The sequence below is a fragment of the Cherax quadricarinatus genome, chromosome 1 (assembly GCF_038502225.1).
Source record: "Cherax quadricarinatus isolate ZL_2023a chromosome 1, ASM3850222v1, whole genome shotgun sequence".
NCBI classification, from domain to species: domain Eukaryota; kingdom Metazoa; phylum Arthropoda; class Malacostraca; order Decapoda; family Parastacidae; genus Cherax; species Cherax quadricarinatus.
Window position 1 is genome coordinate 47,729,924 of NC_091292.1, and position 26,451 is coordinate 47,756,374.

The 26,451-nt window shown below is 40.1% G+C and overlaps 1 protein-coding gene across 1 annotated transcript in view; it reads left to right on the forward strand.

The window, feature by feature from the left end:
- The window catches only part of LOC128685349 (pregnancy zone protein-like), a 503,287-nt gene that overhangs the window by 123,593 nt on the left and 353,243 nt on the right, over positions 1-26,451 (forward strand). The window contains exons 7-9 of the mRNA XM_070082129.1: positions 12,421-12,636; positions 16,125-16,268; positions 20,026-20,229. Of these exons, the coding sequence (XP_069938230.1) occupies positions 12,421-12,636; positions 16,125-16,268; positions 20,026-20,229 (564 nt within the window). The remainder of the gene's footprint in view (positions 1-12,420; positions 12,637-16,124; positions 16,269-20,025; positions 20,230-26,451) is intronic.

Consider the following 26,451-nt stretch of genomic DNA (forward strand, 5'->3'; position numbering starts at 1 on the left):
CCATATGAACTTTCAAAATCTCAAATTATAATTATCCCCCATTAACCTTTCACTTCCTGACAACAAGCAATTTCCCCCTTTTAACCCTCTCCCCTATGTTGGGTTCTAAATTCACGGTGTATTTTACATATTTCTAGCTAAAACCAGTGGGTACCTTATATCTCACAATAACATTATATGCACATGCTAAAAAGGTCGCCTTACACAGAAGGCAGACTTTTAAAAAATTGGTAACATACATCCCTATACTCTTACTTATATAAACATTTGCGTATATACTCGATCACACATACCCACACCGACTCATACACTCACTTTAACACAACAATAGATAAGACTTTTACAACCTTATATTTTAATCCTTTATGAGGAAAAAAGCAAGGCAATTGAATAATTTTGAGAAAAACATGATTACTCTGTATCCTTTATACCAAAATTTTAACAATGCTTTGATTGTTCCCTCTTGTAGTTGTCTCACTTACAAAGATCATTTACTTTATTAAATCTATGATCAGCAATGACCTGTTGTTTTTCAACACATGGTTAAACTCAAACATTCACACACAAGAAAACTCTCCCAAATTACACGACATCTGACATGCCATCCCCTCCCAAACAACTCTCATGACAATCCTACCACATTTACATATCTTTCAGTTTGGTCATACTATCGCTATAAAAAGGAAAATGGTCCCTTAGTACACAAATAACCCGCACATAGAAGAGAGGAGCTTACGACGACGTTTCGGTCCGACTTGGACCATTTACAAAGTCACACTAACCAGAAGTGGAGCAGGACGGCTATATATAGGCAGGAAGAGGTAGTGGTGGTAGTAGTAGTAGTAGTGGTGGTAGTAGTAGTAGTAGTAGTACTAGTAGTAGTAGCAGTAGTAGTAGTAGTAGAAGTAGTAGTAGTAGTAGTAGTAGAAGTGGTGGTTGTGGTAGTAGTAGTAGTAGTAGTAGTAGTAGTAGTAGTAGTAGTAGTAGTAGTGGGGAACTAAGGAGGAGGAGCCAGTCAAATATAAAGAAAGGGGAACACTGCAAGGGAGCTAGGTGCCCACAGAGGGAGAGCAAGTGCACAGAGGTGGGGGGGAACGAGAAGTGATGAAATAAATAATGAAGGAACAGAAACACGCGACAGAAGAAAGACAAAAAAAGAAAAAAAGAAAAAGAAAGGGGAAGCGGGAGAAGAAGAAAAAATGAGGAATCAGGTTAAGTCACGGGTGTTCTGAAGTTTGGAGCATTTTACGATGTAGTGGGAGAGGAAGGCATCTACAGAGACGAAGCCAGGACTAAGATTCATACAAGGAAAGTTGTGTATTAGAGAGGATTCAACAATACGGCGACTGTTCAAGTTGGAAGTAGGGAAGACAGTTTTAGCAGAAGACCAGTCTATAGGATGGCTGTGATCTCTGACGTGACAGAAAAGAGCATTGTTAGTGTCGGCAAGCCTAACACTATTTTTGTGCTCCCTAAGTCTGTCAGAAAGAGATCGGCCAGTTCCTCCAAAGTATTGAAGAGGACAGGAGGAGCAAGAAATAGAGTAGACCCCAGAGTATACACAAGAAACTAAGGACTCTTTCCGACCTCTGTCCTCCTGACTATGATCTTGTTCAACGGTTTCGTGTCATCTGTCCCTCTCTTCCCTATTTCTATGGCCTTCCCAAAACTCATAAACCTGATATTCCTCTTCGTCCTACCATATCCTCTAGAGGTTCTGTCTCTTTTTCTCTTGCTTCTTGGTTGGCCAAAACCCCCACTCCCTTTCTTGGTACTTTTTCTCCTGCCCACCTCCGTCACTCACAAGACTTCATTGAACGGGTTTGCTCTCTCCCAACCTGTAAGATGCTTAGTTTTGACGTTGAGTCCCTCTGCACCAATGTCCCTCTTGATGATGTCCTTGATTTCCTTAGAGAGAAGGCCCTTGAAGGGTTTCTACATCTCCCTATACCTACTGAAGTCTTTCTTGAGTTTATCCGCCTCTGTATGGACTCTAATTCCTTTTTCTTCCAAAGGAAATATTATTCTCAAACCTTCGGTGTCGCTATGGGCTCTCCTCGCTCTCCTGTCCTTGCTAATCTTTGCATGGAATACTTCGAGACTGTTCTTCTTCCGACCATCGATGTGCAACCTTCACTCTTGCTCCACTATGTGGATGACATCTTTGCTCTGTGGCCTCATGACTCCAATTTCTTCCAACCTTTTCTTGAAGCTCTTAATAATCTTGCCCCTTCCATTAAGTTTAAAGCTGAATGGGAATCTAATTCCTTGCTTCCTTTCCTTGATGTCCATGTCCACGCTCAGATACAGGTTTTTCCTTTTCCGTTTACCGAAAACCTATGCACAGTGGCATGTACATTCACTACTTTTCCTATCATGCTTCCCCTGTCAAGAAAAGTGTTCTTATCTCCCTCTTTCTCCGTGCCCTCCGCATCGGTGATCCTCAGTTCCTTCCAGCAGAAATTTCCACTCTTCATAATTCGTTTTTTCCTCTTGGCTACCCTTCCCATTTCATAGGCTCTGCCTTCTCACGAGCTAAACGTAATTTCTTCTCTCCCAAACTCTCTACTCCTGGGAACTCTTCTGTCCTCTGCCTTCCCTACTTTTCCGGTCTTTCTAATCTCAACAATTCTCTCTGTCCCTTAGACATCAAGCTTACTTTCCGCCAGACTAACACTCTTCGCACTAATCTCGTTCATACCTCTCCTCCCTCTACAGATGTTCCTGGTGTCAACTCTATTTCTTGCTCCTCCTGTCCTCTTCAATACTTTGGAGAAACTGCCCGATCTCTTTCTGACAGACTTAGGGAGCACAAAAATAGTGTTAGGCTTGCCGACACTAACAATGCTCTTTCCTGTCACGTCAGAGATCACAGCCATCCTATAGACTGGTCTTCTGCTAAAACTGTCTTCCCTACTTCCAACTTGAACAGTCGCCGTCTTGTTGAATCCTCTCTAATACACAACTTTCCTTGTATGAATCTTAGTCCTGGCTTCGTCTCTGTAGATGCCTTCCTCTCCCACTACATTGTAAAATGCTCCAAACTTCAGAACACCCGTGACTTAACCTGATTCCTCATTTTTTCTTCTTTTCCCGCTTCCCCGTTCTTTTTTTTCTTTTTTTTTGTCTTTCTTTTGTTGCGTGTTTCTGTTCCTTCATTATTTATTTCATCACTTCTCCTTCCCCCCACCTCTGTGCACTTGCTCTCCCTCTGTGGGCACCTAGCTCCCTTGCAGTGCTCCTCTTTCTTTATATTTGACTGGCTCCTCCTCCTTAGCTCCCCACTACTACCACTACTACTACTACTACTACTACTACTACTACTACTACTACCACTACTACTACTACTACTACTACCACTACTACTACTACTACTACTACTACCACCACTACCTCTTCCTGCCTATATATAGCCATCCTGCTCCACTTCTGGTTAGTGTGACTTTGTAAATGGTCTAAGTCGGACCGAAACGTCGTCGTAAGCTCCTCTCTTCTATGTGTGGGTTATTTGTGTATCGTTATTTGTGTATCGTTATTTGTGCATTGTCTTTTTTTGTTATTTGTCCCTTAGTACTTAAGTGGCCAAGTTACTGAGTCCCTTTACCGTTACATTTCTGTAAGCCTCCGGGAACGCAGTTACCCACCTTTTACCATAAATGATTTTATTTCTACAGACTGTGCGATAAATTCCTGCTGCAATTGCCCTTACCCTAACTCCCCCACCTTTATCCATCAAGCCCCAGGAATAAAACAAGAAATCTGTCACAATGTACAGAATGGCTCTCTTTACAACCTCAGACACACCCCCTTACCTCTAAAGTTAGGGCACGCAGCAGCTCTACATTGCCCCCACCCATTAACTTGAAGACTCCAGCCAGCCACACCCGTACCTGCCCCAACTCCCTACAAAAATATATGGCATGAAAAGCTGTTTCCGATTCCTCACAATGCTCGCATTTCGCTTCCCTCACCAAACCCATCACACACAAAGCCTGCTTTGACGCTAAAATTTCCATTACTAACCTATAGACTAACTCCCTTACCCTCGGCATTAATCTAAGCTTCTAGAAATCATGCCAAATCGTACCCCAATCATACAAAGGGTATACCGCCACCCCTTGCATGATTTCTGGTTTCCTACTCATCTCTACTAACCTTCCCACCTTGAGCTTTTTTACCTCACCTATTACTAACATAACCCTTAGCATATTCTCACATTCCATTAAGTCCTTTCCCCACCATCGTCGTACATCCCCCATCACCCTCCCAACCCTCACCCTTTTTACCCCCCCCACCCTTTACGTACCTCTGTTTAACATACATGGCCTTTACCCTCGGCCCTAGCATCAAAAGCCCTGCTCCCCCTCTGCGCACATTCGTCATAACCACCTCTTTGCTAAGCCATGCCCGTCCAAAACCCCAGATATAACGAAGCACCCTTCTCTGTATCTCCTTTATCTCCTGTTCCCGTAAAGGATAAACCACTGCCACGTTCCACACTTTACTATAAACCAATGAATATATTATTATTGCCCTCTGCATTAAAGTAACATCCTTCGCTCTTAGGTTCCTAATCCGTTGTACAACTTTCTCTCCCACCAATTCCGAATTCCTCCGTCTAGCCTCTTGCTCATTTGCCATATAGATAATCCCACAAATTTTCAGCTGTTCAGTCACATCCCATCCAAACTCCACCCCCATTCTACCCCCCACCCAATCTCCTATCTCTAATAATTTCGGTTTAGCCCTGTTGACACGCATGCCTGACGCCTCCCCAAAAAACCTCATTACTCTCTCCACCTTTCGCAAACCTTCGACATCATTGATCAGTATTGTTGTGTCATCTACATAACCAACTACCTCTGTGAACCCTTTACCCTCCTCCTGTAATGTTGTTGCTTCCTCAACCACTCCATAAAACGGGTGTTGCATACATGCAAACAAAATTTGAGAAATAGGACACCCCTGTCTCAAACCTTTCTCCATTTTCAACACGCTACCCAACCTACCATTAATTTGCACCTGAATCATGGCTTCTGCATACAAGGTCTTCACCCATTTTACTATTCCCTCCCCAAAACCCATAAGCCTTAAAGTGTCAACCATGTACTCTCTATTCACACCGTCATAAGCATTCTCCCAATCAATGCCCAAAATTCCACCCCCCTTACAACCCTTCAAAAATTCCCTAATTCGACTATGTCCATCCCTCATACTACGACCCGGAATCCCCAACCGAGCCTTGTGCACAATACCACCTATCACCCTCTTCATCCTGTTCCCTAGAATCTTCACAAAAATCTTATAATCCGTACACATTAAAGATATGGCCCTGTACGTGCTCAGTGTTCTCCCCTCGCTTTTTTTCTTTACAAGCACGACCACACCCGTCCTTTGTGACATTCCCAATTTCCCTTCCTTCAGCATACTATTCAATACCTGAACCAAACAATCATTTATGGTTTCCCAATGCACTCTATAAAAATCGTTGGAAAGCCCATCGATTCCTGGTGCTTTCCCCTTACTTAAGTTGAACACCGCCTCTTTCACTTCTTCCATACTTATTACATCATCCAATCCCCCTCTGTCCTCCCCACCTTTCCGCCAGGCCTTCACTCCTCCTCTTTCTTTATTAACTATCCTCATGTTACCCCTTTCCCACTTCCTTTTAAACCAATAATCCGCATAATTACTTATCCCCTCAGTTGTCACCAGCATTTGTCCCTTAGTATAACCTTCCAAATCGTCACTAACCTCTAAAAGTATTATAGTGGACTCCTGTTGTCTAATGCGAAAACTTCTTAACACACTACCCCATGGCTTATCTCCCCATAGCACGGCATCCATCCCTGCCCTTACCCTTGTTTCATCAAATCTTTCATTATGTATTTCCCTTAATCTCTCTCTTAGCCCTGATATTTCTTCAAAAGACTTCCCCTCCTCTCTTACATAACACTCATTGAGCTGCTGTTCCAAATAATTCTGTAAACTGTACCTCCACCTCGCCTCCTCCCTTCCTTTATATTTATAAAACCCCGCGATACCAGGCTCAGCCCTATTTTCCCACCAATCCAAAATACTCCCTACCCCATCCCTTGCCCTCCACAATTGTCTCCACCAGTCTCTAAACTCTGCATTCACCACCTCACTTCTCACCAACCTCGCATCTAACTTCCAGAAGCTTGAATATACCTTTACCACTCCCTCCCAATCCAGCTCTACCAAAACTGCCCTATGATCCGAAAACCCTACATCCACTGTTTTTACCCCTCCTACACTGACTGCCCCTGATATATAAATCCTATCTAACCTCGCTGAATAATCTCTCCTAACAAAAGTGAAATCCACTCACCAAGCCCCACTCCCCTCCACGTCCCTCACCCCCTACAACCTGTAAAACATTGCATAACGACCCTAACACACAACCCGCCCCCCTTGGCTCCACGTTCCCCCGCCTTATAATACTGTTCCAGTCCCCCCCAAATAGAATGACTAGAGGTAAACCCCTTAAAAAATACACCAAAACGTCTCTCACAAATTCCTCTTTTACTTTGATTATATTCTCTGCTGGCATATAAACCCCAATGAAACATACTCTAGATGCTCCCCACTCACCACCCACCCTCACTACCCTCCCCCCCCCCCTTCTTCCCACTTTATAATACGTAAGGAACTATTTTCCTTCACAGTCACTGCCACTCCGCCTTTTAACCAAACAGACCCACTTACATACAATTTATAACCTTTTAATGCCAAGGCACAGCCTATCTTATAATTATGTTCTTGAATAAAGCATACATCCACATTATATCTCCTCAAGAACCATTCCATCCATACCCGTTTCACTTCATTCCTCAATCAATTTCAGTTAATACCGTAAATTATTTTAAAAGTTGTGGTTTGCCTTTTCTTCTTGGCACATACCCTCCTATACCGTCCTGCTGTATTGCGTCTTTCTTGACAGCTTGCTTATTCACCCCCCCCCATCCCTTCGTTATCCCTAGAACCATTAAACCCTTCATTGCCCCTCCCCTCTTTCCCCTATGACATACTTCCTTTCTGCAAGGTTTTACTCCTGTTCTTTGTCCTGGAGTAAGAACATCGTCCATCTCCGACCTTCCAGCAGTTCTCTTACGAGAACCCCCCTCCCCACACACCTAGTCACCTGTCTTTTCCGCCCTATAGACTTCTGCCACAACGTTGTGCACATTAACATTAGTGCACACAGTATTCCTATGCTCCAGATCTTGCTGCGCTGTTGCCTGTACGAGGTTATACCCTTCATCCTCCTGTCCCTCCTCAACGTCATGTAAAAGGGGGCTTAGTACTACCTCCAGCAAGCCATCCTGTTGGCCCGTACCCTCCTCATCACTCACTCTCGACGTCGATGTCGTCTTTCCCTTATCAACCGTTAGTGTTACACCTTCCTCCATAGCCGCCTCAGCCCTATCCACTCCTTCACTCCGACGGCAAGGATTCTTGTTTGGCCTTACTTCTTCCTCCAACACCCCCATACCATTCCTCTGATGTAAGATCACTGGTACCTGTTCCCTCCATCCAGTTTTTTTATAGCATTGGGCCGCCATATATTCAAAAGATCCACATAATCTGCAAGTCTTCCGCTGCCCTGAGTAGTACACGTAGACCTGCGTCCGGAAGACCTTCAGAAGAACGTATGATGGAATTGGCTGCCTCAACGTCATTTTCAGCATAAATGATCCCTCGGGTAGCCCCTCATAAGGACCATTTTGCCACACTCCCATCTCAGCTGAGTGGATTTTTCCATAGCTGCTAAACACTGCCATTACATCATGCTCTGTTGCCTCAAACGGCACGTTTCGTACTTTCACCCACGTCACATAGCTGGACACATCATGTAAGCAGACTTCCACCATAGTGTTCACTGCTAGCCTTTTCTTTTGATATTTGTTGACTATGCTTGTGTGGAATCCTGCTTCTTTAAATTTAATGAAAATCCTTGACACACCATTTACTGCTACTCCATATAATTCTTCGTTTGGTATTCCATATACCTCACTGATGATCGCAGGCAGTAACACCTGCATTGTTGTTCCTGTAAGCGTGCCACGCACCAATTCCACACAAACAGTGTTCACCCGGCGTCCAATGCGATCTGCCATGTTGTATGCACAAAACAGGAAAACTATGCAGTAAACCAGTTGATTCAGGAGCTACTGCGCAGCCCGTCCACACGACCCGAGAGCGATGAGGACAATGAAATAATTACAGTAACTTCCTAAATAATAATATATTTCCCTTAATAACTTTTATTTATACTTACACTAACATTACTTCCACTGCTTCTGTTATTTTTACTATTGTTTGCTCCTGAGGTATAATATTTACTTTAAATGCTTCTAATATAATTTTTTTAGTATGTTTATTGTTTTTCTGTTAAATGTTTCCTTCTTTGTCATTGCATATTTATATTATTTTTCTCGGTGGGAAGGGGGAGGGGGGTTGCATCAGTTTATCGCTGTGTATTAGTGTGTATTATCTCATTTTTCCTTATTTCTTAAGGAAGATTATTTTGTCGTTTAATCTGTATTTTTCCTTCTCATTTTTTTCTCTTATGTTTCTGCTGCTTTTGTTCCTTTTCATTTTTCGCTCTTCATAATTTATTTCGAAGATATTGTTATCGCTCTAGACGCTAGTGTATTTAACTACAGTGATTTTCAGCCTTTTTAACAACTGCAAACCGCTAATAAAGATATTTCTTTTTGGGTCACCTGACTCTAGGAAACGGCCAACGTGTTAAAAATAGTATAATATTATTTCTTATATTATGTATTTTTTTTTAAATCTAATATTATAAAGTAAAAATTTCTGTACTTTTGAGAAAGCATTATTTAATTCAAAATTTTATTATATAATTCAAATAAAATTGGTGGGAACTATGCAGCTGCTCCTTTCTAGAATATTTAATAACTATGGCTCCAGCCGTGGCTCCAGCTGTGGCTCCAGCCGTGGCTCCAGCCGTGGCTCCAGCCGTGGCTCCAGCTGTGGCTCCAGCCGTGGCTCCAGCTGTGGCTCCAGCCGTGGCTCCAGCTGTGGCTCCAGCCGTGGCTCCAGCTGTGGCTCCAGCCGTGGCTCCAGCTGTGGCTCCAGCCGTGGCTCCAGCTGTGGCTCCAGCCGTGGCTCCAGCTGTGGCTCCAGCCGTGGCTCCAGCGGTGTTTCTAACAGATGAAGCGCTGCATTCAGATTCATTCGACTTCTCTGTTTGGTTTTTATCACTGACATGTCCAAAAAGTCTTTTCACAAAAATAAGTAGTCGAAAATACGACCAAAAATTTATTAGCTCTATAATTGAGAGATGGATATTCTTTTCCAGTGATATCCAAAATTGAGACAAAGATTGCATTTTATGTTTGGACACTAGAGTGAAAGAAGACAATTCGAACAGGTTTTCTTTTTCATGAGTAATATGTGTGTATGAGCTGATATCTTCCATAAAGGTAATATTAACCTAGCAGAGTTGCCTTTACGAGGATCCTCAGTCCTCACGTCAGTTGATTCATCAAGTTGAATCGCAAACATCTCTATTTCATTATATCCTCTACAATTTGCTATTCAATATCTGTGGCCATGTTAACAATTCTCCTCTGAATGGTGTTGTTGAGAAATGGTACAACTAAGGTTAAAGATTAAATATAATGGGAACTTAGCTTGATAGACAACTTTCGCCTACACACCGCCCCTGCAGCCGAGGTCTTGAGAAGCTGTCGTAGCCACTTCAAAATGGACTGTAAAAGATAAATACTGAAAACAAATTACCCCTAGGAGGTATTATGTCAGCATATTTCATTAACTGTTTGCTGACTGGAAAACTTGTGTGGACTCAAAGGTCCACTCCTCACCGGGTTTTATGATAGGTTACTAGATAGTAAGTAATTTTGCTCTCAACTGCTCAGTCAATAGAACTCGAATATGTCTTAGTACACTTACCTGGGTATATGTATCTGACCCGTAGTTACACCCGGATATCCGATGACTTGATTAAAGAGTGTTCTTTGAAGAATGTTGCACTACACTCTGTTGGATCGCAACACTCGTTACACTGTTCATCAAGATTTGTTCATATATTCACTATCTGTTTACTAAAGAAGCTGATCACATATCACTGTAAGTGTTTATTGTGTTTTGTGAGACACTTCTTTGTACACACTAACGTGCGGATCAGTGTTCTTTGTTGGTTATTCTGGCGTCAGTGTGAGTCCCAGTAGGGTCAAAAGTAATCTGACCTCACAGTGTCTCCCTGCACCTCGCTTGTACCCAGCATAAAGGAAACGATGACCTATACATTTCACTTCCTTGTCAAACTTCCACTATGAAGCAAAGCAAAATGCTTGATTCTTGCTGTCTTAAGTATAGACAACAAGGTACACTATCTTTACCATATTAATAAAGTGGGAGCAGGATTTTCCTTAATTGTCCTGCTAAGGCAAGAGATGGACTGTCTCTTATTAAACTAAACTACTTGCAACATCAGAATCTTGCAAGGAGCCATGGCCGCGTGACCATGTCACATGTTCGTACTGCATCTGGGATCAGTTACTTGATATAGCCCCTTCTGAGAAGGCTGGGCCCCTCAGGGCTGAAAAGGCTGAAAGGGGCTGAAAGGGGCTGAAGGGGGCTGATACCCCCCCCTCCAGGAGAAAATTTCTCCACAGTTGTCGTCCGAAAGCGGTATAGCCTCTAGTTTTTGAGCGGTTTTAGTAACCAAAATTTCTCCATCTACATCTGAGATGCTAGGCTTTACTAACTCTTCCCCAACAGTGAAGGTTTTTTTCTCTTTAGATATTCGAAGAGCAACTAAATAAGACTCTTGAAGCAGTGACTTGTCACTAATCGCCATCTTCTTCATTTGATTTTTTTGACTTTTCATCTGGTTGTATAATCTTTCAAAAATACCCATTGACTTATCTGTAAGATGGCTATGATTTGATCGCAAATGACGAGCAAGTTTGGAAGGTTTCATAGCGTCATTTGATAGGATTTCGGAACATACTACACACAGTGGCCGTGGCGATAGTTCACTGCTAATGGCTATAGTGAAACCAAGCTCTAAGTTCTCCTTTTATTTTTTTAGTTGGTGTCACATATTCCCAAGTATCAACGCATTTCTTTTTCCTTGTCCCTTTCTTACTTTCCGTGTTGTCACTAAATGTCTCCTGACTACTGTTCTTGCTGTTTGACTCTTATTGTCTCCATTTTCTAGGGTTTCAAATTCTTCAACACATTGACACAAGAAATTATTTGCTTTCCGAAATACAATGAAATTTCGCTATAGCGGACGTTAGTGGAGATGCAATACGTGTCCGCTATGGAGGCGATGGTACATAAAAAACTCTTTGGATGATGTTCAGATGTTCAGTGTATATAAATGTTTTATTTGAACAGTTGTTTATACATTATCAACGTCTCCATAACGGACACTTATTGCGTCTCCACCAGTGTCCGCTGTAGAGAAGTGTCACTGTACGCGGAAAGTTATTAATACATGTTTTCCACACAATAATGACTGAACACTAAACGAAGTGAGTAACTATACTGGTTGTCACAGGCTGCGCTGTACCGCTTATGACTGATAACTTTTTCGGGGGCGGGCAGAAAATTTCTGCGGACCGGCGTTTCAAAACCACTGTTTTACTACATAAGAAAAAATAGAGTAAATATTAATGCTAATTAAAAACTTAAATTTTGTTAATTTTTATACTGACATTCCATATAAGGAAATACATTGTTTCATCAATACTTTGTTAATGTTGTGCATAGTAAGTTGATTTTATGACTGATATATTTCCTTAAAAATTAATTACTTCATTCGATTCTTGCTTCTTTAATAAAAATTTATGCATTTAAAATATAGTTTCAACTCTCGTACCATTCTGTACTCAGTAAGATTCAGCATTTGTTAAATTTCTTGGATTTACTTCTTCCACAATGCTGAAGATTCAGTCAGTGTACAATATTGTAAAGTTACTTTATTAAAAAGGATCAGGAGTTTAGTGCAACTTAATATTTAACAGATGCATTGCGATGCTAGTTAAACCTTAAAATAATATATTAAAAAAATTTCTCCTCTGCGTCAGTTATATCAAAAACTTATTCGAAATTAAATTAAAAGTCGAACACTGCCACTGTGGTTTTTCACCAGGTCTTTGTTTTATATATGATACTGTATATACTACGCCTTTCCTTTTTTTTTATTTTTCTTTTGATCTTGTGCTATAAAACATCTGCAGATCTGGGTGTAGCTGTAAGAGATTTTGTAAAGATATTTTTACTTTTCTATCATACTGAGGGAAGGTGTGAGTGAGTGTGCTATTAAGTATTCACCTGTAGGTCTTTGTGTGCAGCTGTAAGGGATTGTGGTTTCAGTTATGTATCTCCCCACAGTTCTCTGGGTGTCGAGAAGTGAAATTTACTGCGCAGGAGATGAAGGTGATCGACTGTAACGTGTATAGTCTCCAGGCTTCCGTCATCGTCACAGAGGAGGGAACTGATGTAGAGATGAAACGTGAGGCTTCAGTTTCCATCACTCGCAATGCTGTCTCTTTCAAAACTATCTACGAAGACGAGTACATGAAGCCAAACCTTCCCTACACCCTCAAGGTTAGTGAAATCTTGGATATATTCAGTCTTGAAAAAAGTGAGATTGGTAAACGGTATAAAATAATAAGTAAATAATAATGGAATGTGTAATTGAAAATTGTAATTAATCACAGTAACAGATCAATATTAACAAGAAGACAAATAATATTTGTAACAACTTTTCACAGAAACTTTTTTTTCCTCCCTAAATGAGAATCTCGCAATATTATGAAAGTAGCAGTTGAGGCAAACCTTACACAACTTTTTTTTTTTTGTACACATTGCACAGACAAGTGAAATGATGGCGGTTCAGTATCCAGTACTCCTTAATTAAGAAATTAGATAGGGGGTTTGTCGGGGTATTAGGTGTCTTAGTGTTTCTTTGTATGTGATCATACATTCTAGATCTGCAAAAGTCTTAATTTAATTATTAAGGGTTTTTTGCATATTTTGGTTCCATTTTAAATATATACAAAAAAAAAAAGAATACCATGATTCAATTTCAAGTGTCATGTAGGTTTTTGTTAGTAATTTTATATAACCATTGTACCATTGAGTGTGCAATGAATTAGTTTATATGAGATTGTTTTTTGTATGTAAAGTTTTATACGCAATATGAATAAGAGTTCCAGGTTTTGGATTATATAGCTGTTTTGTGTTTAAGGTATGTTCAGGTTGTCCTCTATTTACTTATATGTATGTTGTTGTCTTATATAATGCTTCACGTTCCTTGTTTTAAGTCAATTATGTATACCATACATGTATAATGTGTTTTTTTAAATAAAATATATAAAAAATTCAATCTTAATTTTCTAATCGCTGAAAAAAGGCTCGCACCTCTTACACTCTTGGAACCATTTATCAGACTCGTCTGTAACCTTTCCTAATCCTCGTCCTCCTGTTTTCTCCTTATTAGTTTCACGTCGTTTACAAACAGGGTCGCTTCTGACTCTATTCATTCTGTTATGTCATTCACATAAACAAGAAACAACACCGGCCCTAGAAATGATCCTTCTGGAACCCCACTCGACACATGCACCTCGTTACTTACCATCACACGTTGTGTCCATCCTGTCAGGTATTCTCTGATGCATTTCAGTGCTTTTTCTGTTATTTCTGCTTGCTCCTCTAACTTTTGAAGCGGTCATTTGTGAGGTACTTCATCACAAGCCTTCTTACAGTCCAAGAAAATGCAATCGATGCAACTTGTCTCTCTTGCTTACTGCTCTTACCTTGTCATAGATCTCCTGTATGTTTGTGACACATGATTTTCCATCCATGAAGCTGTGCTGGTTGTCATGTATAAGCTCACTGATTTCTAGGTGCTCCACCACTCTTCTGAAAATCCTGTTCACGACTTTACATACTATACATGTCAGAGACACTGGTCTTTAGTTTAATGCTTCTATCTGTCTCTTTTCTTAAAATCTGGGACTACATTTGCTGTCTTCTTCACCTCTGGCAAAGATATTTTCTGGTTGCACGGTTTTTGAGGTATTTAACTCACCCAACATTCTTCACCTCCGAGGTTTTATGTATTGTGTCTAACATATGCTAGTGCCAGCACTCTTATGCCTTAGTCTGTTGTGAGCTTTTCTGTCTCCTCTGAGAATATTTCCCTCAGTCTCGAGATGAGCTCTTCACGTACTTCCTGGTCCTTCCTTGTGAGCTCCCGTCCTTCCTTTTTTAGCCTATTCACCTGGTCCTTGACTGTTGTTTTCCTCCTGATGTAGTTGAACAACAACTTTAGGCCAGATTTGGTTCTTGATGCAATGTGTGTATGTGTGTGTGTGTGTGTGTGTGTGTGTGTGTGTGTGTGTGTGTGTGTTTGTGTGTGTGTGTGTGTGTCTGTTCTTGGGTGCGTATGTGTGTGTGCACTAACCTATTTGTACTCACCTATTCGTGGTTCGAGGGGTCGAGACATAGCTCCTGGTCCTGCCTCTTTACTGATTGCTGCTAGGTTCCCTCTCTCCCTGCTCCATGAGCTTTATCAAACCTCGTTTAATAACTATGTAAGGTTCCTGCCTCCACTTCATCACTTGCCAGACTATTTCACTTCCTGACAACTCTATGACTAAAGAAATAATTCCTAACATCTCTTTGACTCATCTGAATCTTCAGCTTCCAATTGCGACCCCTTGTTTCTGTGCCCCATCTCTGGAACACCAAGTCTCTGTCCACCTTGTCAATTCCTCGCAGTATTTTGTATGTCATTATCATGTCTTCCCTGACTCTTTTGTGTCGTCTAGCCGATTCCCTTAACCTTTCTTCGTAGGACATTCTCCTTTGCTCTGGAACTAGCCTAGTTGCAAACCTTCGCACTTTCTCTAATTTCTTTACTTGCTTGACCAGGTGTGAGTTCCAAACTGGTGATGCACGTCAGTATGGGCCTGACGTACACGGTGTACAGAGTCTAGAGCAATCCTTACTGAGGTATCAGAACGCTATTCTCAGGTTTCGCAGGCGCCCATATGCTGCAGCAGTTATCTGGTTGATATGAGCCTCAGGAGATGTGCTCGGTATTATACTCACCCCAGGATCCTTTTTCTTGAGTGAGGTTTGCAGTCTTTGTCCACCTAGCCTATTCTCTGTTTGTGGTCTTCTTTCCCTTTCCCCTTGGTCCAGTTGCTGGACCAAGCTTCCAGCCTGTCGAGGTCTTTTCGTAGTCCAGCCTGATCCTCATATGATTTAATTCTCCTCATTAACTTCACATAATCTGCGAACAGGGACACTTCTGAGTCTATCCCTTCCGTCATGTCATTCACATATACCAAAAATAGTTCTGTCCCCAGGACTGACCAGTGTGTGTGTGTGTGTGTGTGTGTGTGTGTGTGTGTGTGTGTGTGTGTGTGTGTGTGTGTGTGTGTGTGTGTGTGTGCGTATGTGTGTGTGTGTGTGTGAGTGTGTGTGTGTGTGTGTGTGTGAGTGTGTGTGTGTGTATGTGTGTGTGTGTGTCTGTGTGTGTGTGTGTGTGTGTGTGTGTGTGTGTGTGTGTGTGTGTGTGTGTGTGTGTGTGCGTATGTGTGTGTGTGTGTGTGTGTGTGTGTGTGTGTGTGTGTGTGTGTGTGTGTGCGTATGTGTGTGTGTGTGTGTGTGTGTGTGTGTGTGTGTGTGTGTGTGTGTGTGTGAGTATGTGTGTGTGTGTGTGTGTGTGTGTGTGTGTGTGTAAAATATATTTTGACTCTTGTTACATGTATAATTAAATTTGGCAATACCTATTTTGATCATATTGTAATATATAATTGGTTTAGCTAATGTGTCATTATGAATATTTTTTGTTCTCTAATCATTAGAGCTAAGAAATATTTACGCAAATTAGTATAAACTTTTTGATATCAATTAAAATCGCAGTAGTTAATAGACAAAACAGTTTCAACCTAATGCTACAGTTTTTTTTCGTCAACTGAACTTTTGTGTCGTTATGTCTGCTGGACCTAAACACTCATTAAGCATGTCCCTGATGACTATATAGTAATGATTATCAATCCAACGATCTCTACAAATTTCAGGTGAGAGCTGAGCTGCCAGATGGTTCTGCTGCTGCTGGTGTTCCTGTAGACGTGTGTGCAGCTGGTCGGTGCACCAACATGACCACAGCACCAGATGGTCTCTTCACAGTAGTGTTGCCAAACTACGACACTAATCGCGTCATGGTACGTGTTGACTTGTTTCAGCAGATAAGTCCAGTTATATGTAAAACAATGTTTTTAATTTTCTCTTTATACTAACCTAATTTACTGTCAACCCATGAGTAAATCAGTCATGTGTCTTGGCAGGATTTCAGTTTCTTTATTTTTTTTTTAGGAAAAAGTCAGTCACTTGCATGAGAATCATTAAGAATGTTTTTCACCAGTGTGACACTAGTCAACAATATTTATTTCCTAAAACACTGGACAAATGCTCTCTTATTGTATATTCATTAAGAGATACATACCTTTTGGCGTAAGTAATTTTTTCTCTATGAAATTAACATGTATAGAGATAGGACTGATATTACATAAAATTTTGCATCCTTTTGGTACTAAAACTTTGTTTGTAAATGTTATGGATAACCTTGAGATTTAAATCAAGATACTTATGTACTTTTGAGTTAAGTATCGCTCCAGATGAAAGAACATACCGGAAGAAAATGAAATATATGGAGACCATGTTGGAATCTCACTGGTGTACCTCGCATTAGGAAAAAATATGACTTGCAGTCGAGTAGGCTACCTAATGTTACTGGGCATCTGCAGCTGAGTGGTTTAAGGCGTCAGGTTGAGAGCTACGCCACAACTGCAATTATCGTGGATAGTTGCAGCTATGAGTTCGATCGTGTTGGATGTGATACTTCTTTAAATATACTTTCGCTGTTTCTGCGAGGTACATTCAGTATAATATCCAACTTGAGGGTAGGACATACAGGAAGAGAATGAAACAGGTGGTGACCATGTCTGAGTCTTACTGGTATATCCGGTAACAGGATGAACTATGGCTAGCTAAGGTTATTGGGCAGCTGTAGCTGAATTGTTAAGGCGTCAAGATGGAAGTTAAGCATCAGTCGTGGACAGTTGCCAACATAGCTTCGAATCTTGCTGGCTGCATTGTCACTAAATATAATTTCGCTTGTTTCTGAGAAGTGCATTAAAAAATTACCTAACCTTATTATAACAAGTGAAATTCAATTTAGCCTGAACCCAACTAAATATATTTTAGATAAGTTTCCAATAATTTAATAAAAAACAAACACAATGAAACATATTTTTTTCATTAGATTCAAAATGATTTTTGCGAAGTTATAGCATACACAAATTTTCGCTTTTCATATTAGGCAAAAAGAACGTTGCTGTTTAATCCAAAACAACAAGTTTTACCTATTGGGCACGACATATATATATATATATATATATATATATATATATATATATATATATATTTATATATATATATATATATATATATATATATATATTTATATATATATATATATATATATTATATATTATATATTATATATATATATATATATATATATATATATATATATATATATATATATATATATATATATATATATATATATATATATATATATATATATATATATATATGCAAAACAACCACTCTGAAAGAATAGAGAAATTCCAAGCGCTTTCGTGACTACTCACATTATCAAGGAACTATGAAAATAAAGCATCCAAGGAAGCTATATAATGGGTCTGGCCAGCACCTCACTATAGTAAGGTGCTGGCCAGACCCTTTATATAGCTTCCTTGGATGCTTTACTTTCATAGTTCCTTGATAATGTGAGTAGTCACGAAAGCGCTTGGAATTTCTCTATTCTTTCAGAGTGGTTGTTTAGCATATTCTGAAATCACCTGATATATATATATATATATATATATATATATATATATATATATATATATATATATATATATATATATATATATATATCAACAACAATACTGGACCAGCCAAGGACTGGAACCCATGCTGCTTTGGCCTGCCTCATGGTGGGCGAAAACACATGACGCCCTAATCCACTCGACCATACGATCCTTAATTCAGCAGAACTGAATGTTGTATTCGCTACCCAAGGACACACGATCGTGTGGATAACTCGAGGCTAATTTCATTCTAGTCCCTGTTTGGTGCACTAGCACAACGAGCAGTATTTTATATATTGGAACCACGAAAAGTGGTATTGATCAATAACAACACTGCACTAGCCAAGGACTCGAACCCATGCTGCTTTGGCCTGCCTCATGGTGGGCGAAAACACATGACACCCTAATCCACTCGACCACACGATCCTTAAGAGTAGCGCTTCCAGCAGAATTGAATGTTGTACTAGCTACCCAAGGACACCCGATGGTCTGGATGACTCGAGACTAATTTCATTCTAGTCCCTGTTTGGTGTACAAGCACAACGAGCAGTATTTTATATTATTGTAACCACAAAAGAGTGATATTGATCAATAACAACACTGCACTAGCAAAGGACTCGAACCCATGCTGGTTTGGCCTGCCTCATGATGGGCAAAAACACATGACGCCCTAATCCACTCGACCATACGATTCTTAAGAGGAGCACCTCCAGCAGAACTGAATGTTGTACTCGCTACCCAAGGACACACGATGGTGTGGATGACCCGATGCTAATTTCATTCTAGTCCCTGTTTGGTGTACTAGCAAAACGAGCAGTATTTTATATTATTATAACAACGAACGAGTAGTATTGATCAATAACAACACTGTACTAGCCTAGGACTCGAACCTATGCTGCTTTGGCCTGCCTCATGGTGGGCGAAACACATGATGCCCTAATCCACTCGATTATACGATCCTTAAGAGTAGCGCATCCAGCAGAATTGAATGTTGTACTCGCTACCCAAGGACACACGATGGTGCAGTGTTGTTATTGATCAATACCACTCGTTTGTGGTTACAATAATACAAAATACTCCTCGTTGTGCTAGTACACCAAACAGGGACTAGAACGAAATTAGCATCGAGTCATCCACACCACCGTGTGTCCTTGGGTAGGAAGTACAACATTCAGTTCTGCTGGATGCGCTACTCCTAAGGATCGCATGGTCGAGTGGATTAGAACGTCATGTGTTTTCGCCCACCATGAGGCAGGGCAAAGCAGCATACGTTCGAGTGCTAGGCTAGTGCAGTGTTGTTATTGATCAATACCTCTCGTTTGTGGTTACAGTAATATAAAATAGTGCTCGTTGTGCTAGTACACCAAACAGGGACTGGAATGAAATTAGCCTCGAGTCATCCACACCATCGTGTGTCCTTGAGTAGCGAGTATTAAGGATCATATGGTCGAGTGGATTAGGGCGTCGTGTGTTTTTACCCACTATGAGGCAAGCCAAAGCAGCATGGGTTCGAGTCCTTGGCTAGTGTAGTGTTGTTATTGATCAATACCACTCGTTCGTGGTTACAATAATATAAAATACTTCTCATTGTGCTAGTACACCGAACAGGGACTAAAATGAAATTAGCCTCGAGTCATCCACACCATTGTGTGTCCTTGAGTAGCGAGTATTAAGGATCATATGGTCGAGTGGATTAGGGCGTCGTGTGTTTTTACCCACTATGAGGCAAGCCAAAGCAGCATGGGTTCGAGTCCTTGGCTAGTGCAGTGTTGTTTTTGATCAATACCACTCGTTCGTGGTTACAATAATATATATATATATATATATATATATATATATATATATATATATATATATATATATATATATATATATATATATATATATATATATATATATATATATATATATATATATAATGTATGTATGCGAAACATACATACTGTTGGGGTTTTGAAGTACGCAGCATTACTGAAATTTCAATATCTGGTCAGGATCTGCAAACATTACTTCATTCTGTTCTTTTTTCTACTTGCCACAGATGATGGCTGTGAACTGCCGCACAGTTATGCATCAGTCGAAGTTCTCCAAGGACCTAAAGTATTACTACTCTCCCTCCAACTCATCACTCTTGATCCACGCTCCTGAAGGAAAACTAAAGTGTGTGTCCGGGGAAGCTCAGGAGTACATCCTGCCCGTGCTCTTCTCTGCCACCGGCCAGACCTCAGCTGTTTTTATTGTCCAGGTAGTTACGTCTTTTGTTTCTGCTTCTCGTTTTTCCCACTATTTTTATAGTGATGACTTTTCTTCGTTATGAAGAAAACCCGTGAAGTGGTTACACGTCCACTAACTCACCAGATGAAGAATCATTACATTGTAATACTTGAATATTCCCTGATAAAAATTAGAACCTTTGTTTGCTCATCTATGCCTAAAGTTTTATCTAATGTAGCAATTAATTACCTTATTTATAATGAGGCTTATCAAGGAATTTGGTGAAAGTTTTTATTAGGTAAATATTTTACCTTTTCAAGGAATGACATTCAAATTCATATATAGTAATAATAATTTCACTAATCTGATTAAAGTTAAGAATAGAGGATAATTAATAGGACTAAGTGTTCTCAGGTTCAAGTTTTTGTCATCTTCGAAACCATATATGATTTCCTCCTACAAAAGCAAACACATTCGTTTTGTATAACTGTATATTAGCAGTTATCAATGTTAACGTAGTTTTTCCATTGAGTACTGGGTACTTAAACCATTTTTCAGAATTAGATATTAATAAGAGCAACCTATCTAACGTTCTGCTTCTCCTTCACGAACAAAGTAACGTCATTATAAACTACCTGTAAATCATTAGGAAAAAAATATACAATGTCTATTACAGATGCCAGCACAGGTCCAACAGAATCTAGATTTCGGTGTTGGCACTTGTCAAAATTTTGTTAAATTATTATCTAACTTGGTACTTTGTTTACAATCACTAAAGCAGAATAAATATGAAAGAACATTCCTAAAAACTTAACTGTACTTTGTTTTGCTGGTTAATTCATTAGGTAAAAATGTTCTGATTCAGATCTCTGTCATAGTACCCGTTCATTGCTGGCGGCCCCATGAGATTGCAGTGATCGCTGATTATCAGGTCATCGATTAAGTGGGCAACGGTACCATTTACCGCTGTCTAATCAGAGCTGGATTCAATGAACTGAGTATCACTATGATGGGACAAGGAGCAGTAACTGGCGGTATACTGGTACTGGCTTCGATTGTCAGTTTCGAAATCAGTGTGGTTAAAAAATATCCTGTTGAAGCTGAATGCAGTCGAACAGGAAAATAACGATATGACTTTTGACTTAAGAGATACATGCAAATAAAAATATCTATGAAATGAATATGGATACCTGTGAATGCACTTTACATGTGTATTTCAATCAAATCTTTGGTGGCTTATATCTTGGATAACTATCCACGGTATGGGAAGGTTTAGAACTCGTGGCAGGTGAGTCGCAAAACTCCAGGCCAGTGCGTAAGCCACTGGCCCAGCGGGCCACAGTAAGCCATTCGGCCAGTTGGCTACAGAAAGCTACTAGGCCAGCTGGCGACAGTAAGTCACTGGGCCCGCTGGCTACAATAGGATTCATTCAACTAGATATTTTTATACACAATAGGCAGGTTATCAAGGATCCCACTGTGACCACAGATGCAACTGTCTATGAGTATTGGTATACTCGGGAGCACTTCCTGCTTGCCTGATGCCTCCCACCTCTCTGCCTCACTCCAGCAAAGACGCTCCACGTGATGGCATCTGCTTGGACCCCTCTATTACGAAACATTGCAAACTCCTGATCCCGTGTTGATCTCAATACAAATGGCCTACAGCTATCATTCGATTCCCCCATGGTTGTTTTGCACACACACACACACACAATTGAAAACCTCATGCATCAACATGTCAGGAACACTACCAGAGAGAGAGGGGAGGATGAACCAGCAAGACTGGATCTTGTGTTCACCCTGAGCAGTTCGGACACTGAGGACATCACTTACGAGAGGCCCCTTGGAGCTAGCGATCACGTGGTTCTGAGTTTTGATTATGTAGTAAAGTTACAAGTGGAAAAGGTAACAGGAACTGAATGGGAAAAGCCAAACTACAAAAGGGGGGACTACACAGGTATGAGGAACCTCCTGCAGGAGGCTCAGTGGGACAGAGACCTGGTAGGAAAATCAGTAAACGAAATGATGAAATATGTAGCAACAAAGTGCAAGGATGCAGAGGAAAGGTTTGTTCCCAAGGGAAACAGAAATAATAGGAAGACCAAAGCGAGTCCTTGGTTTACCCGAAGGTGTAGGGAGGCAAAAACTAAGTGCACCAGAGAATGGAAAAGGTACAGGATGCAAAGGACCCAGGAAAATAAGATTAGTAAAAGAGCCAGAAACGAGTACGCACAGATAAGGAGGGAGGACCAGCGTCAGTACGAAAACGACATAGCATCGAAAGTCAAGTCTGTCCCGAAACTGATGTATAGCCACATTAGGAGGAAGACAACAGTCAAAGACCAGATGATAAGGCTAAGGAAAGAAGGTGGAGAACTCAAAAGAAACGATCAAGAGGTATGTGAGGAGCTCAACATGAGATTTAAGGAAGTATTTACAGAGGAGACAGGAAGGCCTCTCGGGGGACAGACCAGCTGGGGACACCAGCAAGGAATATACCAACACGTGTTGGATGACATACATACAGATGAGGAGGAGGTGAAGAAACTGCTAAGGGACATCGATACCTCAAAGGCAATGGGACCGGACATCTCCCTGTGGGTCCTTAGAGAGGGAGCGGATATGTTGTTTGTGCCACTTGCCACAATCTTCAACATGTCCCTCGAAACTGGGCAACTACCTGAGGTATGGAAGACGGCAAATGTAGTTCCCATTTTTAAAAAAGGAGACAGAAAAGAGGCACTAAACTATAGACCTGTGTCACTGACGTGCATAGTATGCAAAGTTATGGAGAAGATTATCAGGAGGAGAGTGGTGGAGCACCTGGAACGGAACAAGAGTATAAACGCCAACCAGCACGGATTCATGGAAGGCAAATCCTGTGTCACAAACTTTCTGGGGTTTTATGATAAAGTAACAGAAGTAAGACACGAGAGAGAGAGGTGGGTTGATTGCATCTTCTTGGACTGCAAGAAGGCCTTTGACACAGTTCCTCACAAGAGATTAGTGCAGAAGCTAGAGGATCAGGCTCATATAACAGGAAGGGCACTGCAATGGATCAGAGAATACCTGACAGGAAGGCAACAACGAGTCATGGTACGTAATGATGTATCACAATGAGCACCTGTGACCAGCGGGGTCCCACAGGGGTCAGTCCTAGGACCAGTGCTATTTTTGGTATTTGTGAACGACATGATGGAAGGGTTAGACTCAGAAGTGTCCCTGTTCACAGACGATGTGAAGTTAATGAGGAGAATTAAATCAGATGAGGACTGGGCAGGACTTCAAAGAGACCTGGACAGACTGGACACCTGGTCCAGCAACTGGCTTCTCGAATTTAATCCCGCCAAATGCAAAGTCATGAAGATAGGGGAAGGGCAAAGAAGACCGCAGAGAGAGTATAGGCAAGGCGGCCAAAGACTGCAAACCTAGCTCAAGGAGAAAGATCTTGGAGTGAGTATAACACCGAGCATGTCTCCGGAAGCACACATCAACCAGGTAACTGCTGCAGCATATAGGCGCCTGGCAAACCTGAGAACAGCATTCCGATACCTTAATAAGGAATCGTTCAAGACACTGTACACCGTGTAGGTTAGGCCCATGCTGGAGTATGCAGCACCTGTTTGGAACCCACACTTGATAAAGCACGTCAAGAAACTAGAGAAAGTGCAAAGGTTTGCGACAAAGTTAGTTCCAGAGCTAAGGGGAATGTCTTATGAAGAAAGGTTAAGGGAAATCGGCCTGACGACACTAGAGGACAGGAGGGTCAGGGGAGACATGATATCGACATATAAAATACTGCACGGAATAGAAAAGGTGGACAAAGACAGGATGTTCCAGGGAGGGGACACAGAAACAAGAGGTCACAATTGGAAGTTGAAGACACAGATGAGTCAGAGAGATATTAGGAAGTATTTCTTCAGTCATAGAGTTGTCAGGCAGTGGAATAGCCTAGAAAGTGATGTAATGGAGGCAGGAACCTAGTTTTAAGATATGATAAAGCTCATGGAGCGGGGAGAGAGAGGACCCAGTAGCAACCGGTGAAGAGGCGGGGCCAGGAGCTAAGACTCGACCACTGCAACCACAAATATGTGAGTACACACACACACACACACACACACACACATATATATATATATATATATATATATATATATATATATATATATATATATATATTTACATTATTGTGACTACGAACGAGTGGTATTGATCAATAACAACACTGCACTAGCCAAGGACTCGAACCCATGCTGCTTTGGCCTGCCTCATGGTGGGCGAAAACACATGACTCCCTTATCCACTGGACCATACGATCCTTAAGAGTTGCACATCCAGCGGAACTGGATGTGGTACTCCCTACCCAAGGACACACGATGGTGTGGATAACTCGAGGCTAATTTCATTCTAGTCCCTGTTTGGTGTATTAGTTCAACGAGCAGTATTATATATTATTGTGACCACGAACGAGTGGTATTGATCAATAGCAACACTGCACTAGCCATAGATTCGAACCCATGCTGTTTTGGCCTGCCTCATGGTGGGCAAAAACACACACACACACACAGGCACACACGCACACACACACACACACACACACACACACACACACACACACACACACACACACACACACACACACACACACACGCACACACACACACACACACACACTCACACACACACACACACAAACACACACACACACACACACACATACATACATATACATACATATATATATATATATATATATATATATATATATATATATATATATATATATATATATATATATATATATATATATATATATATATATATATGCAATAAGATCACAATAAACAGGTGATTTCAGAATATACAAAAAACCACTGTGAATGAATAGAGAAATTTCAAGCGCTTTTGTGACTACTCACGTTATCAAAGAACAATGGTTGTTTTGCATATATATATATATATCAATATATATATATATATATATATATATATATATATATATATATATATATATATATATATATATATATATATATATATATATATATATATATATATATATATATATATATATATATATATATATATATATATATATATATATATACGTATATATATATGCAATAAGATCACAGTAAAAAAGTGATTTTAAAATATGCAAAAAACCACTGTGAAAGAGTAATGAAATTCCAAGCACTTTTGTGAATACTCACATTTTCAAGGAACTATGAAAGTAATACATCAAAGGATGGCAATTAAAGGGCTTAGACTACACCTCACAGTCAACCCCCACAACAAAGAAACACCTGACGCGCGACAATACCGGACTCATAAGAAAAGAGGAACACTGCAGTAGGTCCGCTGGTCCAACTAGACAGGTACTCACGACATCCCACTAACAAAATATTCTACCCTAGAAATAAGGTTTATTATTTATCCAAAGTATTATTAAACTCTAACCAAATTTTATTAATTATAAATGAATCTAATTTATATAAACCTAAGGAAATATTCATATTATTTTCAAAACTGCTTTTATGAAACAAGATTCAATTATATTTTTGTCAACCATGGACTTGCTTGATACAACTTTCTCAACTTTTTGAAAATCGATTGTATGGTAAAAGTCTCTCACATGAATAAATAGAGCATTGGAATCTTGTCCAGTTCTAATGCTATATTTATGTTGATTTAATCTAAGTTCGAGACTTTTACTAGTTTGACCATAATAAACTTTATCGCAAATTTTACAAGGAATCTTATAGACACATCCGTCAGCATTTTGGGGGGAATTCTTTATCAAAAGTTTTTTTACTGTATCAAGATTTTTAAATACAACTTTAATATTAAAAGTCTTAAGAAGAGAAGACATATCAACCAACTTTCCATGGTAAGGGAGAACCAACATATTTTTAGTTGAATAAGGTTGGTTGTCCCTTTATGGGTTGTAAAAAGTATTCTTAGCAATTTTAAATGATTTATCAAATACATTTCTAGGGAATTTCAGATCAATGGCTATTTCATAAATTTTGGATATTTCTTCATCTATGAACTCTGGACTATAAATACGTAAAGCTCTCAAAAACATTGATGAGAAAACAGACAGTTTAACTCTATCTTGATGGAAAGAATAATAGTGGACATAGGAACAGTTATTTGTAGGTTTTCTGTAAATTTTAAATTTGAATTCATTATTACTCTTAATAATTAAAACATCTAGAAAAGGCAATGAGAATAAGAATCTTTCCTC